This window comes from Mytilus edulis, chromosome 4 (genome assembly GCF_963676685.1).
Source record: "Mytilus edulis chromosome 4, xbMytEdul2.2, whole genome shotgun sequence".
NCBI lineage: Eukaryota > Metazoa > Mollusca > Bivalvia > Mytilida > Mytilidae > Mytilus > Mytilus edulis.
The window spans coordinates 19,625,236-19,646,204 of NC_092347.1; the positions used below are offsets into that span (position 1 = coordinate 19,625,236).

Here is a 20,969-nt window from a genome sequence, read left to right on the forward strand (position 1 = left end):
AATTATAATGTCTTTTAACATGTTTAAGGCCTTGTTGATAAAAATCCAACCATAAATGCCCTCAAAATATTTTTTTGAAAAAATGTGTTTTTATATGAAATATATCTAGCAAAAAAATGCAGGTGATGAATACTTTTGGCCAGGTACTGTATTTCTTGGCACCTTCCGGCGTTGAAGCCCCTTTGACATTTTGTTTCATAACAATTATTTGATCATTATTGATATTTATTGAATAAATTTCAATAACAAAGTTACTTTATATACATAATAGGTCAAGAAAAACACACCAAAAATTATTTTCAAAACTTTTAGTGTTTTCTTGTTCAGGGTTGGAACCCTCCTTTTTTGGACGATTAATGTATTTGAATGAGCCCAGAGGACATATGGTTTGAACCCCCTTTTATCCTAGGTTTGCCCCCTTTTGGATAAATGGCAGGATCGGATCCGCCCCTGTATTTACAAAATATAGAAATATAGTAGAGCTACTCGCACGAAAATGATTCTATGAATTTAGCAACACCATAGTATTATTTTCCGCGGGAAAACTGGGACCCATATGTAGTTTTCGAAGAGGACAAAACCACGGTTTTGCGCCTTTATTTATTGAAGCACTTGAGTTATTATTTACACTGCAAGATTAAATCATACAACTGGTTTCAAAGAAATGAAAACTTCACTCAAATTAATGCATAGATGTGCAGCAAATTATGATTTCAAGTTCAGTTCTAAAAATAGAAAAAGGAAGTAAGTAGTTAAAAACGAAACCGAAAGCTGGATTTCCCCTAGAAAATTTCCAGACACTGTAAGAATTCATGTAGTTTTGGTTTGATCTTTTGATATTTTACCTCGATGCATTGTAAGAATTATTTATGTAAATGAAATTTGTATATTCCAATATTATAACCAGATTTACATTCGCATAATTATGTCAAGTGACAATTAAAGGGTTAAAAAAAACAAATTCATCAGATCATGTTGACATGCAAAGGAAAACCCAAGTATTTGTCAAATCTATATGTTCTCAACTTGTTGCTCTTTAGTGCCTTATTTACCCCTATCTGTACATTGTTGAAGTGTAAATCTCATTTTATATAATTAGAAAATCAGAGTTAGGAAATGGCTACTTTCCTTCTAACATGTCTAAAAATAGGGCTTTACATCTTATATCTGATCTGGGTCCCTGTTGAAAAGAATTATCCCTTACTTAAAGCTGTGTCCCTGTTAATCATTAGGGACCAAAATGTGTCTAAATTTGATATGGCAAAAAAAAAAATTATTACATGTGTAAATTCTACTAATGTGCTGTAAAAAAAAAAAGGGTAGGTAGACTGTAGCTATAGGCAATATATTTTATTTTAAAAACATTTTTTAGCTGGTTTCTACTAGGGAATCAGTTTGACTCTATCAGTGCTTGTTCCAAAATGGCATAAAAACTGTTAGGGTTGGTAGGATAAGCGGAAACATGTATTATTTATTTCGGCCTAAACTTTAAAAATATTGATACCAGAAGTGAAAATCCTGTATTAGGCCACAATTAAAAATATTTCAGTTTGCCCAAACCCGACCCATGATGACTGGGTGTGGGTAGGTAGGTAGGCAAATTCTTTTTTTTTCTTTTTTTTATCAGAATTTGCATGAAAATATTAAAAGATCTTAAAACAGTATATCTTTTTTTTTCGTCAAACCATGGAAGTATTATATTGTCAATATAATACTTCCATGGTCAAACCTTTGTAGAGAAAACCAAAAGCCATGAATTTAAAACCTCTATAAATAAATTACTCTACTATATGATTTGTATCATGAGATGTTTATAACACTGACAATTGCTAGCTGTGTGAAAGGGCTGGTGGATTTATGAAGTGATTTTCAACAGTTCCATCAACACGATGTTTGTGTAAAAAAAATATCAGCTGATTATGTAATGATTAAATTTGTTTGCAGTTTTTAAATCCTTTTTCTATTAAAATAGATTAAATGTCCTAAAATATTTATATGAATTATTATCTACCATCCTTAGTTTGTGTCTTTTTTATGTTTTGAAAACAAATTTGTATTTACATTATCACACAGATAAACTAATTTGGCTATAAATAGATCAAAGCATGTTCTGTAGAATATCCAAACTAAAAACGTATTTGTTATAATTTTATTTCTTTAAATAATCAAGTTTAAATTTTTGAAAATAATCATTATTGATAAAATATAATTGCATAAAGTTAACGTTTTCTGAAGACTATTTATTTTTAGGTCATGGTTCTAGAGGCTTCCTCACAAATTTGTATAAAAATCCAATATGGCGTCCATAACATGTTTTTACTTTTGCACATGTGAAAAAAATATTTCTGACAAAAGTCAGATTTCTCTTGTCAAAGGGATTTATATTGCAATAAATTATTCAGAGGGAGTTACATTCAGTTAAGATTATATTTCTGATTCTGTGAACAATTATAGTTTTATCAAATTCTCCCAAACAGCAACGTACTGATCTTGTCAAATGAGACTGTAAATTTGAACGATTTGAATAAAAGGGCATCTAATTTACATGATAAAGAAAGATTATAATTAAAGACAACGATTTATCAAGAAATAATTCCTTTTTATTCAGTAAAAACAAAATCTTCTTGCAAGATTGTAAATTTGCAACTTCCGGATCCATTTCCTGTCAGAATAACATTGAAAATATTCGATTGCACATGGTTTTGAACAAATCTACCTGAATATTCTTATCAGATATTCGATAACACGATGAAATTAACATTGAGTATATAGGTAAGGGTTTGGTAGTACAGACAACTACAGCGTAAAAAAAAACTGTGCCACTTCACATGTTTTACTTCTTTACGTTCGTTAAATCAGAGATAAAAACAGAGAACATCGAATATCGATTAACTGCGTCTTTTATACGCTTTCTTTTATTTAATCTTATTCACAGTTACTTTCAAACGCAAAGACGACAAACATTAAGTTTTGTATGATGACGGAGCGGACCCAAAAAAAATCCGAAAAAAAAAAAATCTTCAAAAACACGTCAAAAAAAGAATTTGAGTCGGCGGGTTTATTTTGGGTCGGTCGCGTTTGGGCAAACATACAATCTTTTTATTTTGGCCTTATTATTATTTAAGATAAATGATGTATAGTCTGCATGTATAAAGTACAAACATAAGTAGTATAGAACATGGTTATTGAAAATAATTCATTTAAGTCTGCACGCATAAAGTACAAACATAAGTAGTTTAGAACATGGTTATTGAAAATAATTCATTTAAGTCTGCACGCATAAAGTACAAACATAAGTAGTTTAGAACATGGTTATTGAAAATAATTCATTTAAGTCTGCACGCATAAAGTACAAACATAAGTAGTTTAGAACATGGTTATTGAAAATAATTTATTTAAGAACATACAAATGACAAAGTTTGTCTTGAATGACAATAATTTTACATGAAACAGTAGGTTTTTCTTCAGTTGTTTTCATGATTTGTGTTTGCATGATTAACTGCTAGTATCAAATATATATGGTCTCTATTTTTGTAGAAAAAGAGTTTCAGATAAATGAAGTATTGATATGGGAGATCAGCAATCAAAAGACTTAGAAGGACAACAAGGTAAAGAACAGGTCTCTATAAGTACATGTAAATACAGTACAGTAATATATATAGTATAATATAACAGTAAAAATTTAACAATACTCATCATGCTCATGTATAGTTATTATTTTTTTTTATTACATAATTAAAATTATAAATCTTTTTCTCTTTCAAATTAAGTTGATGTAGACTAGCTTGTAGCTGAACTATAAAAATGATAAAAAAAAAAAAAACCAGCTATAATTTATGACTTTATTTGTTGCTTTGTTGTAAGGTCTAAAAATTCAATAAATTGCAATTCTTCAAAATGTTTGGAAAAATGTTAGAGCTGTTTGTATGATAATTTTATTACATGACAGAGACATTATCCTATATATAGATATAACGTATAACGTGTCGGTACCCAGATTGCACCTATTTTGACAGTTTTTTCATCTACGTTTTTTTATGATAAAGACAAAAATGTCCATTCTGTGTTTATTTTGTAGCCGTATCCTTCTTTATTATAAAGGTACACCAATTTGATTTTTATTCCATATGGAATAATAGAAAAATTGGTCTAAACTGACCTCCAAACCATCAATGATTCTGAAATGAGGAGTACCCAAATTGCATCCATGCTTAAATTCACATCGTCAAAAGTCTAATAACAGAGCTTTTGTTTAATTTCTTCAAATATTTTGAACAATTGGATATTAGTCCATGCTTACTCTTCATTATTTTTTAAGTGGATACTTGTAACATATTGTATTTGCTCATTTTAAAAAGATGACGTTTTGATGACGTCGCATGGCGACGTTTCAGTACATTTTGCTGTTTCAGTAAATACTTCATCTGTTGATAAATACTGTGAACGTTTTATGCATATCTAAATAGTGTTACCTATGTTGAAAGATGTGCTTAGTATCAAATCATAAAAATACAAATTGTTTAGTCTCTAGGAAATCTTGTAAGATTTTCGCTGCTAGTTTTGCTAAATAGGTGCAATTTGGGTACTCGGTGCAATTTGGGTACCGTTACGTTATATACCAAACCAAAACAAACGACAAACACATCATTAAAATAAACTCTTCATCATTTTGATTAAGATATCTAACTAATGTTATTGACACTATGTGTTAAAGTAAAGTCATATTTATGATATTAGCAGGTTTAGTTAATTCAGAAGAGCATCCTGAAGAGAATGTGCCTTATCCACCCCAACATAACTATAACAGAAGAAATGTGTATGGGAATACTATACCTAACGGTCATGTGTTCGACTCTGGTGGTGAATCAGATACACAAAGTAGTTCATCAAGTTCTGGAGCTAGACCAAAGTACTCAGGCTTAATGTCACCAAAGGAATCAATTACTGATAACCATATTGGTTCACAGTCCAAAAACATGTCAGGATTTTCTGAGTCAGTACCAGACCTTTCTGAAAAGAGTGCTAAAAATGACTGGAGCAGGATAAGGGATTTCAGAGAAGGGACCAAGAGTAAAGATGACAATTTTACACCCCTAAGAAAAACTTTAAGATCAAACAAGAATTTTAATGGACAAAGAAGTGTAAATAATCCACATGCACACATGAGTGTTATGGAATCAAATAGTCCTGCACAAAAACAACAACATTCACAATCTCTTAGGCAACAAAACATTACTTCACCAAACTCATCACAACGGGGACATACAGTGTTTCCTCACAAAAGTGTTGAAGCCAGTAAAGTAGGATTATCTGGATCACAACAAGTGTTTTCAAACTCGGCTTCTGTTAGAGTAAACCACAAAAAGCAGTATACAGTAGAACAGGAACCTGTTAGGGAACAGGATAGAATCAGTCAGAAACCAAAAGTTAATTCATCAGCTGTTAGCATGAATAATATAAATCATGTAAATGTTCAAGAGGCTTGGAGTCAGGTAATGTAATTAATATTATAAAACTGTATAAAAAGCAAATAGGGAAACAGCCATATATAATCTAAATTTTGCATTGCATTTGATGGTTTTGTTGCCAGAATGGCATTTTAGAAATTTTCAAAGTTCAACATGTTCAAAGGGACAATTTGATGAAAATAATCATGATTATGTCATGTTGAAACCAGATAAAATGATGTTTGTAATGTAAACAACATTGTTCTATATTTATTGTTTTATGTTCAAAAGAGAACAACAAGTTTATAACTTAAAAGACTTTAGTTAGATATCATTTATTTGCTTCAGATGTTTTTGCTAGCTCAGCTATTTATCATGTTTATAAAGTTCCACAAGAATTGCAGCTTATGTTATAAACCCATTAAATAAAAGTGGATCCCATTGAATTTTGTAAAGATGAATTAGTCAGCAAGCTGCAATAACAACCCTCTCCTTTGCTTTACACAACAGCTATAATGTCAACCACTTTCACCTAAATTATCTGCGAAAACAAACAATATACATCAGTGTGACAGTAACCCAGCAATTCCATACAATAACATGAATAAGTTTTCAAATGTCATCTTTAGAGGTAAAATTTAATGTACAATATATGTTCTCCAAACAACAAGTATGTTTATTTTCTGTGTGATAAAATTTTGAACGTAATGAAAGTAGTATAATTTTTATGCCTCACCTACGATAGTAGAGGGCCATTATGTTTTGTGGTCTGTGCCTCTATATGTTCGTTCCTTCGTGCGTCTCTTCGTCCCGCTTCAGGTTAATTTTTTTGGTCGAGGTAGTTTTTGATGAAGTTGAAGTCCAATCAACTTGAAACTTAGTACATATGTTCCCCATAGTATGATCTTTTTAATTTTGATGCCAAATTAAAGTTTTGACCCCAATTTCACGGTCCACTGAACAAAAAAAAGATCGTGCGAAGCTCAAGTTAAAGTTTTGGTTAAAGTTTTTGGTGAAGTTAAAGTACAATCAACTTGAAACTTAGTACACATGTTCCCTATGATTTGATCTTTCTAATTTTAATGTCAAATTAAAAGTATTGTCCCCAATTTCACGGTCCACTGAACATGTAAAAGGATGGTGCAAGTGGGGCATCTGTGTACTATGGACACATTCTTGTTTTATAATCTACATGTATCTAACAATTTTTCAATATTATTTAAGGAATGACTGTAATATTTTTTCTGTCTATGAAAAAATAACATAAAAAATTTGGTGCACACTGAATAACGCGCGTAGCGGGTTATTTAACAGTGTGCACCACATTTTTTATGTTATTTCTAATAGACAGAAAAAATATTACAGTCATTTCTTATAATTTAATTCTAAATTCCATTTTAAACCGTAGAAAACCATGAAAAAAACGTTGATGACGTCACGGTCACATGACTAAATTATGTCTCTCCGCTCATAACAAAATAACATCAGCCAATCAGAAGACCATTACATCCAAAATTAAATTAATATACAAATGTATTATATAGACAATTATATATTTCATAACCAACATAATCCTAAAAATATACAATGATGTGTATGTATAACCTTTTTATAGTTTCAGCAGATGCAACAATCACTAGAACAGTTACAACAAAGTAGTAATGAAATTCTACAGGATCTTGACAATGAGGAAAGGTATTATTAACAGTATTATCGATTATGGTAGATAAAAGGAAACGTATGTATATATCAACGAGACAACAACCTCACGACATAAAAAACCAAAAGGCATCTTTAAGTCAACATTCAGTCTTCAAAAATAGACAAAACTGTGTCTATACAATAATGTATTTGTCTGTCCATCATCCAATTGTGTTTTCTTACTTTTGTTTGCCTTAACCAAATGATATGAAACTTATTCAGATCTAATGATTTTACCACCAAACACAAACTTAGTATCATGTAAAACAATTATGTCAATTGAATATAAAAAAAGATGTGGTATGATTGCCAATGAGACAACTCTCCACAAGAGACAAGATGTGGTATGATTGCCAATGAGAAAACTCTCCACAAGAGACACAGAAATATACAACTATAGGCCACTGTAGTTTATTTTGTATGTTTTAAACTTTTTTATCCATTTCAGAGAAAATGAAGAATGGATATCTGTTATTAACAAAAGAGCTACAGGTAATTTAAAAGTAATTGTTATTTGTTTTGTCTTGATTTACAAGCCAAACAGATTCTGAATATTTTACTGTACAGATCTTTTTCACAGCCAATATGACACAACTTGAATGCTTAGATATGTCTTATAAAAGTAAGGAGAAAGCCAACTGTCCATCTCTTTTTATTTTCCTGTCATGAATAAGATTGATAAATGATTAATTTTTGTTCTATTTTTAGGTATTGAAAATCGTTTACTGAGAATAGAAGAGAAGACAAAGGACGATGAATTAACACTTCAACAGTTAGCAGATCTTGTCAAAACAATCAGTGGAAAATTTGAAGATATAGAAGATATTCTAAATACACTGTCCATTCCTAATGATTGTGATGATGTGAACAATGTTGAACAATTAAATGATGAATCAGCATCAGAGAATGTTTCAGTAATGTCTGTAACTGAGGAGGTATCCCCACTGACAGTTTCTGAACCAATGTCTGATGGAACAGTGTCCGAACCAATGTCTGGAGGAGGTAAGGAGGAATCAGACAATGTAGAGGAAGAATTACAAGACATTAATATTGATTATTCCTCTTTGCCAAATATATCCAAAGATAATAGAGGTTATAAACAAAGATGTACGGGAAGGAGTGATGACAACAGAAGACAGATAAGGAAAGATAGAAAAAATAAAAATAAAAATGCAAAGACAACTAGTGAAAGAGATCACGAACAGTCAGTTCAATCTCGTTCAGGAGCTTCTTCTTCAAATGTTACTGTTAGAAAAAAAGAAACAAAGGAAGCATCTAAATCAAGTGATCAAACAAATTCACCAGCGAGACGGGGGGAGAAACAGCAACCTACTACATCGCATCAAACTACTTCACCGGCAAGACAGGCGAAACAACAGCAACCAACTACATCGCATCAAACTACTTCACCAGGAAGACCTCCAGTTGTTAAACAAAGGTATTCAATATTTTCCATTGCTTTTTACATTACATGTTTTAAGTCAGATAGAAAAACATTTGTATGACCTTTTTAAAATAGTAAACAAAAGAAAGATGCAAAAATTAAAGGGGAGGTAAGGAAAGAGGGAAAAAGTAAAACAAAATTTTTTAGTTACATTCATATTAATTACCTGGCTTTGTATTCTAAATGCAGTTTTAATACATGGAATATATTGAAACTTAAAACTGATAATTATTTGTTAGAAAATACATATAGAATTCAGGTACAAAATATCAAAAATGACATATAAGAAACAGAATCAAAAACATGTCAGTCCCAATAATGTAGATTTATAAGCTAATTAAATAAACAGTTTGTCAATACAGTACATTTGCTTCAAGTCATTTCTTCACCTGAGGTAAATGTTCATTTACTGTACCTATGAATCATAAAAATAAAAAGAATAAGGTATATATATCTATACCACACAGGTACCATATGATAAGTTTTGAATCATGAACCTTAGTCAGTACTTCTATATATACTGATGATTTTAAAGTCATTTGTAAGTGATATAGACTCTTATACAAAATAGCTGACTATTCAGTATGGGCTTTGCTTATTGTTGAAGGCCGTATGGTGACCTATAGTTGTTAATGTCTGTGTCATTTGACATTGGCAATCATACCACATCTTCTTTTTTATATATCTGTTAATACTTATTTAGACTAACTCTAAACTAGAATTTAGGAATGCAACTACAGAAAATGTTTGATTTTAACAGTAGTCTAGGTTCCTGATAAATTATTCCCAAAATGATATTTTAGAATGTAAAAAGCTTGTTCAATCGAAAATATTAAACTATGACCAAGATAGAAGATTATTTTTAGGATAAAAGAAATAGGTTTCACACTTTGTGAGAATTTGCTATTTGATACATAATAATAATGAAATCGCCATAAATTACAAATAGATAACTCTAGCTGATCGATATCTAGTGATTTCTAATTCTGACTCTTTACGAAATATTTTAAGTATCTGACTTGATATTTCTGTAAACATCATACTCCTAAACATGGCATGTTTAAATATTATCCTCTTCTACTATATATATATAACTGATGTTCAAAGAAAACTATCATTATTATAAGGAATTTATTGAAATGAGTCTGAGAAGGTCTTCTTTTCCTTTTCAGTAAACCCAGTTTAGCATCCAGTTATAGTCTTCCTGATGATAGAGATGATTATAGAAACCTAGCTGTTCTGGCAAGTGGTAAGGCATAGAATAAAACAGTCAAATAATCATTATAGAAACCTGTCTGTTCTGGCAAGTGGTAAGGCATAGAATAAAACAGTCAAATATTCATTATAGAAACCTGGCTGTTCTAGCAACCAAGTGGTAAGACTGTCTGTTCTGACAAGTGGTAAGACAAAGAATAAAACAGTCAATATCCATTATACATGTTATAGAAACCTGGCTGTTCTAGCAAGTGGTAAGGGAAAGAATAAAACAGTCAAATATTAGTTATAGAAACCTGGCTGTTCTGGCAAGTGGTTACGCAAAGAATAAAACAGTCAAATATCCATTATAGAAACCAGGCTGTTCTAGCAAGTGGTAAGGCTAAAAATATAGCAGCAAATATTTGTTATAGAAAACTGTATTTTTTTCGGCAAGTGGTAAGGCAAAAAATAAAACAGTCAAATATCCATTATACATGTTATAGAAACCTGGCTGTTCTAGCAAGTGGTAAGGGAAAGAATAAAACAGTCAAATATTTGTTATAGAAACCTGGCTGTTCTGGCAAGAGGTAAGGCAAAGAATAAAACAGTCAAATATCCATTATAGAAACCTGGCTGGTCTAGCAAGTGGTAAGGCTAAAAATATAGCAGCAATTATTTGTTATAGAAAACTGTATTTTTTGGCAAGTGGTAAGCCAAAGAATAAAACAGTCAAATATTTATTATGCATAGAAAATTGGCTTTATTAGCAGTAGTTTAAAGTAAAAAACAGTCACATATTCATTAAAGAAACCTGGCTTAGTCTACAGTTCTGACTAGAGGCAAGACACAGAATGACATTATTATGATTAAAGTGTGTTAAACTGTTTTTTCTTTTTTATGCCCCAACTACGATAGTAGAGGGGCATTATGTTTTCTGGTCTGTGCATCTGTTCGTCCGTCCGTTCGTCCGTCCGTTCGTCCGTCCGTTCGTCCGTCCGTTCGTCCGTCCGTTTGTTCGTCCGTTCGTTCGTCCGTCTGTCCCACTTCAGGTTAAAGTTTTTGGTCAAGGTAGTTTTTGATAAAGCTGAAGTCCAATTAACTTGAAACTTAGTAAATATGTTTCTTATGATATGATCTTTCTAATTTTAAAGACAGATTAAACTTTTGACCCCTATTTCACGGTCCACTGAACATAGAAAATGAAAGTGCGAGTTTCAGGTTAAAGTTTTTGGTCAAGGTAGTTTTTGATGAAGTTGAAGTCCAATCAACTTGAAACTTAGTACAAATGTTCCCTATGATATGATCTTTTTAATTTTAATGCCTAATGATATTTTTTACCCATTTTCACGGTCCATTGAACATGAAAAATGATAGTGCGAGTGGGGCATCTGTGTACTTTGGACACATTCTTGTTTTTTGCTACATCAGACTTGTTACAAATGTTTTTTAAAGAAAATAGTGCGACCCTTTTTGAAAATTATGGTTATAGGTTAAATGTCAAGGTTATCTGATACATTTATATAACATTTATAAGGAAATGAAACTAGATCTTCATCAATTCATGTCTTTTAGTACTTTCCAAGTCATTATTATGACATTTTACATTGTTTTAGATGTTAAATCATCTTATTATTCTGTCTTCTTCAAAATAGTTGATGCAAATCATGACAGAAAAGATAATTCTGTAGACTGTTCATATAAAAAAAATCTCAATCTGACTTCAGTAAATTCATTGCTTTAAACTGAGTGTTGTCAAATCGTACACTATTGCCTAACCGGTTACTCGGATAATCATTTGACCAATTAACCAGTTAACCGGTAGTTTAAGTTGGTGTTTGAAAGCCTTATATCTTAAGTATCCTACAGATAGCTATAAGATGTGGTAACAACCTTCCATCCAAGTCATAAATTTACGCTTTTTGTTCTTAAGCATTATAAGGCTTGTTTGTGAGGATTCCTTGCGAAGTTTGACTTTTAATATTCAGATACATCGTATCAACTATGGCGTTAAATGTATCAACTTCAGATTGAGAAATAGAAAAAAACTTCTTGATCTAGTAGAGTAGAATATGTCTGAAACCAATTATTTTTTTCCTTTTCTCTTGTCTCCGATTTTAATGTGGAGTGTTTCAATTTGAAATGATTAAGCATGTTACTCGTACTATCATGTATACATTTAGTACATTCACATTGGTTTGCATTTCACAATATTTTAGTTAACATTTCGTTTTAAGTATATCAAAGCCTTACACGGCGGAGGTTGCACATTTAGAAACACGCTATTAGATCAAAAATAAAATAATGAAGTAAATCATAAAATTTAATCGTATTACTGATTTAAAGTTACTGTTAAAATAACAAGTATACTAATCATGTTTCATTAAGATCTTGCCCCAAGCTGAGCGACAAGTTCTAATTAAATTATGTTTTTCGGATTAACAATAGCAATCAATAGACTGGACAATTGATCTGTCAAATTAATTACCGCGACGACAATTTAAAAAAAAAAAACTATTGAATGATTTTCGATACAAATTTATATCAAATCTATTAAAATTGAAAAATATGTCCGGTTAATCGGTTAGTATTTTTGGTATTCGGTATTCAGTCGTTCGACCCGTTAACCTGTTAACTGGTTAATCGTTGACAACACTACTTTAAACATTATGTCCTTTTGAATGTTACTTGTTTATGATAATGTAAAACAAAAGCAATGCTGTAAATTGTTGAAGATTTTAAAAATGGTGAATTGATTGAGTTATTGCAGTTTTTGTCAATACATCTTTGAGGGTGGTAAAGAGTTATTTTCGTGCAAGACAGGTGCCATGTTCAATGTGCCATGCTTCTTTAATTTTACGTGCATCATGATTTTCAAATGCATATTTTGTGGGCTCGTTTTTTTTCAAAAAAATTTCAAACACTAGGCAGGGATCATCAAGAAAATTAAATGATTGAATTTTGTTTGTTGATAAAGCGGAAAGGACTATGAGGTTGTTCCTTTATTTGCAGTTTAATACTTATGAAGATCTTAAATACTTTTTTAAAAGTCGTAAACCATTTATATCATGAATGTGTATACATACCTAATTGGGAATATCAAGTAAAAGAGTTTATATATACATGAGGACAGTGACTCAGTCACAAAAGGTTCACATCAAAGTCTTTATTTTTCGTGCAAAGTTCATGATAGAAATTATTTCATGTTCAACATTAAATTGTGTCTTATTTCACGTTTTTTCCGTGCAAACACCCCTGCACTTTACCACCCTCATCTTTATTTATATTACAGGAGAACAAGTTTTACCTTCAATGCAGCAGGAGACCATTCCAAATGCTGATAAGTTTTGGATGGGATTGGTGGAAAGAGAAAAAGAAGCTGGTATTTTATTACAACTTTTAATTTTAAGGAGTCAAAATATGGTTTGGAGAGTTGTGGTTATTCTATCATTCAAGGAACATTTGAGAAAAGGAAAGACAAACGTCACTAACATAATTAATTAAACAATTTGATTGGGGGCGTGGGGGGGGGGGGGGAGGTTTTTACATGTTGTTTGTATTGTTAAAGTAATTTCTTGTACAATTGAAGAATTTCCTAAACTGTATTTAATTAGAATTCAATTAAAAAATTGAGATCAAATTTCAGTTCAATATATTGCTTTGCTTCTAGAGACAAAATTACCTTCTATATGGTCTTTATCTGGGATATGAAGATTTATTTATATAACTAAATTGTTTTGTCTTCCAAGTGGTCTTAGTTTTATTTGTGAAAAATAGGCTATCCATGTCTTCAATGCTAGTTAACAAGATTAAATGAGTTGGTAAATATAGTTTAACTTCTCTTTGTTTTTTCATAATGTTTTGTTTATTTTTTGTAGCTGAGAAAAGTTCACTACCTAAAGGTGATGGAGAGGACACCTATCTTATTTTAGACACATCAGCTAGTATGGAAGGGCAGCCATTTTCAGACTTGATGAAGACTGCTAGAACATTCCTCAATGGTAATATTAACAATAGTTTTTTATATAAGTATTCTATGTTTGCACCTCACTTACTTAGTAATGTACTTGGCTAAATGAAATATAATGTACATGTATTAACCAAGCAAGACAATTTTTCAATTGATTATATACAAAGAAGATGTGGTATGATTGCCAATGAAACAACTCTCCACAAGAGACCAAATGGCACAGAAATTAACAACTAGATAGGTCACTGTATGGCCTTGAAAATTAGCAAAACCCATACTACATAGTCAGCTATAAAAGCTATAAAAGGCCCTGAAATCACAAATGTAAAACAATTCAAATAAGGAAACAAAGGGCCTAATTAATATACAAAAAAATGAACGAAAAACAAATATGTAACAAAGCAACAAACAACAACCACTGAACTACACGCTCCTGACTTGGGACAGGTACATTCATACATAATGTGGTGGGGTTACCCATGTAAGTAGGATCCCATCGCTCCCTATATTCTGGGACAGTGGTGTAACAGTATAAAATAAGAATGATTGTCTTTTCTCTGTTGATTGATAGTTATATATATTCTATTGATTATAAACCTGATTATATTGATAAATATGGCCCGAGAACACAGTTATTTCGTAGTGCATTTCTTTTAGACAATAAATTCAAATTTAAAAAATCGCACCTGCTCTTTCTCAAAAAGATTTTTACAGTGTAGTGAACTACTAGTGAAACAAATAATATCAAAATTAAAAACCAGGTCTTTCCACATCAAAGAAATTTTGAAAAGAAGCAAGTTTCTTAGACTGATGCGATAAATAACTGGTTTTTGATATGCTTTAAAGTGAACTAAAGGAGATAACGTGCTACTTCTGGTTAAGGAAATGTTACTTCCGGTCTCATATGATAGCTTCTTTCACACTGATTCCAAAAATATATAGTTTTGCCTGTAAACCCAGATATAATTGACCACTTCCGGTTTACAGAAAGTCATTTCTAGTCTTTAGTGATAAGTAAAAGAATATAAATTACAAACTATATCAATTCTGAGTACTTTCATATGAAAAAATTGCAAAAATAGCTACTTCGAGTTTTCTCAAGGTCACTTCTGGTTGTCATTTTTCAAGGTCATTTGTCACTTAACCTTTTGTTAAAGGTCATAAGGCTTTATAATGCACCAAGTTAAAGTAATAATCATTTAACCTTATAATTAGACATTTCAGGGGCATTAACTCCTATAAGATGCCATTTGATTGTTTTAGACCAAATGTAACATATCTTCATTATAATGAGGCAAACATTTTGCACTTGTTTTTTTTAATATATCTTTTAAAGTGTTTGAGAAAATGCAAAAACAAGGAAAAGTCAAAATTTAGAATTTGACCTTGACCTTTGACCTTGACCTTATTTTCTAAGTTGGGACCTAGGGACCTCAAGTAAAAAGGTTCAAGGGTTATATGGTTAAAGATTTAAGAGTTAAAAAAACATACCGACAAATTTATTTTGTTAAGGTAGATAACTCCTATAAAATTTCATCGAATCGCTTTGATCCAAATAAGCCAAAAATTCATGAGGATGTAACGAACAATTTAGAAAAAGAATTTTGTCGATATCTTATTTTGTTACGAAGGAGATGCACTCACTTGATAAACAGTGAATAGGGAGATGACTCTAACAAAGTAAATGGTTCGGCTTAGCAGGGTGATTTAAAAGCATATAAACTATACGATACAATATAAAAAGTATTGAAGTGACATCTTACAAACAAAAATTTCAGAATGTGGCGGAAAACAAAAATAATAATCAGAACAAATACAATAGGTCTTTCCACAGAAAAGTGGAAAGACCCAATTATAGAAACTTTTACCAGCTCTAACTTAAAATATTGAAAATTCTGTGTTAAGGGGGTGTAAAATTTAGTTTGACAGCTTCAGACATGATAAATTTGACCTTTTTGAACTGGACCAAATCACTACTTAACATAAAGATTCAGCACCCAAATTCTTTTAACATGTAATAATATCCCCCTACTTTATATTTCTTGCATTAAACATCAAGAATTAAATTGGGAAAGTGTATCAAATAAAAATACAAGTTATACACTCTTCACTATAGGGACTATATTTGTAGACAACGAAAACCAAATGACTATAACTGTGTCCTTGGACCATATGGAAATAAGTTAAGGTCACTATTACTTATTTTAATAACCAAAATTTTCCTTGTAAGCATGGTAAACATACATACCATTGAAATTTCTAGGTTCTAGACTTTTTAAATGATTTAGATAATTTTAGGCTAATGTATACATGTTTGATTTCAGGACTATGCAAAAATGCTCAGCTTACACAGGAGAATGTTTGTATTGTGGAAGTTGGCAAAGCCACTAGAGTTCTGGTTCATAAAACTAATAATAGAGATAAATTACTGTCTTGCTTAGGTAAGACTAATAACATATTTACTGGGCTACAATAACATATTACATTGTTTTAGATATGTTGTGAGGGAGTAAGGGAGATATTTAAATCTGGTTTTATTGCACCAACCTTCCCATCTATATGCTGTCTTGCAATGTCCCATCAGGTGAAACTTCCAAATAAGCACATTTTAACTATTAGCAACACAAACCAACAGAATTTATCAACCACCACATAATTACTAACAGGTCCACATAGAGTCAATAGGTTTTTTTTGGCTGTCACACTCCAGAAATCAAGGCTGTGAGAGACAGCAATTAACACTTTCAACAGACTATCTACATACAGACCTGCCATAAAGAGTTGGTGACAATTATTTTCAATCTCAAGCAAATACATGTATAATGATATGAAAAATTATCATAATAAAAGATCAAAGATAAAATACACAAAATAAAGATAAATACTTGGTTACAAACCAATATTAGAGGAATGATATTTCATAAATCTTACCATTCCCTAGAAAACTTGACTTTTCTAAAAAATTGGGTTTTCTCTCAATTTCTGTTGTTTCTTGCAGGGTTTGTTTCAGGCTCTCAATAAACTCAAATAGAAGGACAATAATCTAGTTTCCTCCAAAAAAAATCTGATGTTAAATAGTTACTTTCTGAGGAGAGAAAATAATAACATGTTTTAAATTATAGTTTTGTATTAACATGACATTAAATAGCCATAGTCCAGTAAAATGAAGTTGAACCTCAAACTAATTGACACAGAAAATGTGTTAGTTCTAATCTATAGCAATTAGCCCCAAATATACACAGAAAAAAGTCCCATAAAACCTAACTTGAGGAAAACTCAAAATTAGAATTTTAATTTCCTATGGAAATTTACATTGGAAAGGGAGATAACTCTGCAAAAATGAGTCTTTTTTCAGTTTTTCATTGATATTCTTTAATATCATGTAAAGTATGATACTTTGTTGGGGTTACAAGTTTGAATTTGATTACATTATATAATCTCCTGCTCATGAAATGTACAAAACCGAAATATTCTGGGTATTGTTTATTTTTTTGCACATTTTCATTAAAGACATCGCAAATTTATGGCTTTGTGACCATTTTGAAAAAATAATGTGAATATTTGGTATTGTTTATATCTGTAAATTACGATAGTTCAGCATCTTCCTTGTTTCATGATACTTTAAACCACCAAAAGAAGAATAGATGCTTAATTCATTTTATTAAATTTGAAATTTTTACCATGACATGTTGAAAATTTTTATAAATGGTCAGCTAATGAATAATGAAATCTAGGTTGTAGCTTGATAAAAGATATGAAAACACCTTAAGAGTTGTTTGTTATACTATATAGACGACTAAATTATCAAGAATCAATACATTCTGTTGATAAGAAGCAGTAAAGTTAGAATTTTGTATCAATTTTTATCGATATTACTGGGTATTTTTTTTTAGTTTTCCTCAAGTTAGATTTTGTTGGACTTTTTACTGTGTATATTTGGGGTATAATGCTAAAGATTAAAACTTAAAAATCTTCTGTTGCATTTACTTCAAGGTTCGGGTCAAAGTTATGCTGGATTGACTGGACTACCATGTTTTATAATTATAAGGCCAACTAAAATTAATTAGTAGATTTTCATCCAAATTTTTTTTTAAATGGGGCGGGTGGGAGGATTTAATTTTTTAATTTTTATTTCTTATGAAACCCTCTTGTGACGTTTTCTTCATATATGCAAGTGTAATAATAAGCTTATATCATGTATATACATGTATAAGGAATCGTACATGATTTTTCAAATCTCACATTAAAATCTCTGATTGGCAACCAAGTGGCGGATCCAGGGGGAGGGGGTCAGGGGTTTGGAACTTCAGAGGCGGATTTAGGGAGGGGGGGGGGGCGATCAATGCATTTGAATAGGGACATATAGTTGGAACCGCCCCCTTTTAAAATGGCTAGATCCGCCACTGTTCCACATGTAACTGCTGCTTTAAAAACCTTTAGTAAACAGCAAAAACGTAGAGAAATGCTTTCTTCAGTTGGACTACCTCCACCAAATTTGATGGTCTTTCTAAGCGATGTTTTCTGTTTCCATAAAATGAAACTAATATGCATTGGTATGCAACAAACTTTTAAGTACAGATAAAATGAAAACTCAAACTGTTTTATGAATATAATTCTGAACTTAACAAACAAAAAAATAAGAAGAAGTTGTTGAATGACTCTACTATTGGGACAGAAGGTATTTGCTGTAACAGTTGATGTTTGTCAACAACAAAACAAAAGCCATGTGTAAATCTAAGTGTATGTTTGCCGACTTTTTGAACTCAATATACTGTTATAAATTTGACAACTTCGTGCTTGTGTCAATTTGTTTAGTCCAGTTATGTTTTAGTATCAATGTGTTCCACGATTCTTGCTCTTTGGATATAATTCACAGTCCAAAATTCCTGCCACAAAGTCATTTTATTAATAAAGATATTAACGGTTTCCTAATCACAGAAATTTATGCCCTGCCGCGATTTGCGTTCTTGGACACGGCGTATAACTTGTAACCCGATTATTTCATGCCCTTTCGAATTCTCGTAATCAATCTCTATTCTCCATAGATGATTTTGTCATCTTAGAGCTGCAGAGTCATTTTAGAATACTCGGAAGAAATACGAAAACCGAAATTTGAAACAGGAAGCTTTGAAGGAAACGAAATTTTTGACGGTCACCGAAAACGGAAATGAACAAAATCCGGAAATCGTAAATTTTCAAAAATAAAAAAAATCGAGCGGGACGATTTCAGAGGGGCGGGCGGGGATGAAAATCTATCAATTAATTTTAATTGGCCTAAGCTGATGATAAATATTCTTTTTTAGCTCACCTGGCCTAAAAGGCCATGTGAGCTTTTCTCATCACTTGGCGTCCGTCGTCGTCGTCGTCGTCGACGTCGTCGTCGTCGTTAACAATTTTTCAAACATCTTCTCCTCTGAAACTACTGAATGGATTTGAATGAAACTTAAAATGATTGTTCCTTAGTATATCCTGCACAAAATGTGCGCTTCGATTTTTGATCCGTCAAAAAACATGGCCGCCGTTACTTAAAATAGAACATAGGGGTCAAATGCAGTTTTTGGCTTATATCTCAAAAACGAAAGCATTTAGAGCAAATCTGACATGGGGTAAAAATGTTCATTAGGTCAAGATCTATCAGCCCTGAAATTTTCAGATGAATCAAACAAACCATTGTTGGGTTGCTGCCACTTAATTGGTAATTTTAAGGAAATTTTGCAGTTTTTGGTCATTATCTTGAATATTATTATAGATAAAGATAAACTGTAAACAGCAAAAAAGATCAGCAAAGTAAGATCTACAAATAAGTTAATATGACCAAAATTGTCAATTGACCCCTTAAGGGGTTATTGTCCTTTAATGACAATTTTTCACAATTTGTTCATCATATTTGCTAACTTTAAAAAATCTTCTCCTCTGAAACTACTGAATGGATTTGGTTAAAACTTAGCATGGTTGTTCCTTAGATTATCCTGCACAAAGTGTGTGCTTTGATTTTTGATCCGTCAAAAAACATGGCCGCCGTTACTTAAAATAGAACATAGGGGTCAAATGCAGTTTTTGGCTTATATCTCAAAAACGAAAGCATTAAGAGCAAATCTGACATGGAGTAAAAATGTTCATTAGGTCAATATCTATCAGCCCTGAAATTTTCAGATGAATCAAACATCCAATTGTTGGGTTGCTGCCACTTAATTGGTAATTTTAAGGAAATTTTGCAGTTTTTGGTCATTATCTTGAATATTATTATAGATAAAGATAAACTGTAAACAGCAAAAAGATCAGCAAAGTAAGATCTACAAATAAGTTAATATGACCAAAATTGTCAATTGACCCCTTAAGGGGTTATTGTCCTTTAATGACAATTTTTCACAATTTGTTCATCATATTTGCTAACTTTAAAAAATCTTCTCCTCTGAAACTACTGAATGGATTTGGTTAAAACTTAGCATGGTTGTTCCTTGGATTATCCTGCACAAAGTGTGCTTTGATTTTTGATCCGTCAAAAAACATGGCCGCCGTTACTTAAAATAGAACATAGGGGTCAAATGCAGTTTTTGGCTTATATCTCAAAAACGAAAGCATTAAGAGCAAATCTGACATGGAGTAAAAATGTTCATTAGGTCAATATCTATCAGCCCGGAAATTTTCAGATGAATCAAACATCCAATTGTTGGGTTGCTGCCACTTAATTGGTAATTTTAAGGAAATTTTGCAGTTTTTGGTCATTATCTTGAATATTATTATAGATAAAGATAAACTGTAAACAGCAAAAAGATCAGCAAAGTAAGATCTACAAATAAGTTAATATGACCAAAATTGTCAATTGACCCCTTAAGGGGTTATTGTCCTTTAATGACAATTTTTCACAATTTGTTCATCATATTTGCTAACTTTAAAAAATCTTCTCCTCTGAAACTACTGAATGGATTTGGTTAAAACTTAGCATGGTTGTTCCTTAGATTATCCTGCACAAAGTGTGTGCTTTGATTTTTGATCCGTCAAAAAACATGGCCGCCGTTACTTAAAATAGAACATAGGGGTCAAATGCAGTTTTTGGCTTATATCTCAAAAACGAAAGCATTAAGAGCAAATCTGACATGGAGTAAAAATGTTCATTAGGTCAATATCTATCAGCCCGGAAATTTTCAGATGAATCAAACATCCAATTGTTGGGTTGCTGCCACTTAATTGGTAATTTTAAGGAAATTTTGCA

At 31.4% G+C, this 20,969-nt stretch overlaps 1 protein-coding gene across 7 annotated transcripts in view; it reads left to right on the forward strand.

Moving 5' to 3' along the window:
• Positions 1-631: 631 nt before the first annotated feature.
• Positions 632-20,969, forward strand: part of LOC139519155 (uncharacterized) — a 39,834-nt gene continuing 19,496 nt past the window's right edge. For 2 of the 7 annotated variants that reach the window (XM_071310992.1, XM_071310985.1), the window contains exons 1-10: positions 779-856; positions 3,538-3,608; positions 4,738-5,492; positions 7,063-7,142; positions 7,597-7,640; positions 7,857-8,586; positions 9,765-9,841; positions 13,079-13,168; positions 13,665-13,787; positions 16,081-16,197. In XM_071310992.1, coding sequence (XP_071167093.1) covers positions 3,569-3,608; positions 4,738-5,492; positions 7,063-7,142; positions 7,597-7,640; positions 7,857-8,586; positions 9,765-9,841; positions 13,079-13,168; positions 13,665-13,787; positions 16,081-16,197 — 2,056 coding nt within the window. In that variant the 5' untranslated portion in view covers positions 779-856; positions 3,538-3,568. The other 5 variants (XM_071310987.1, XM_071310989.1, XM_071310988.1 and 2 more) reach the window with 5 other exon arrangements.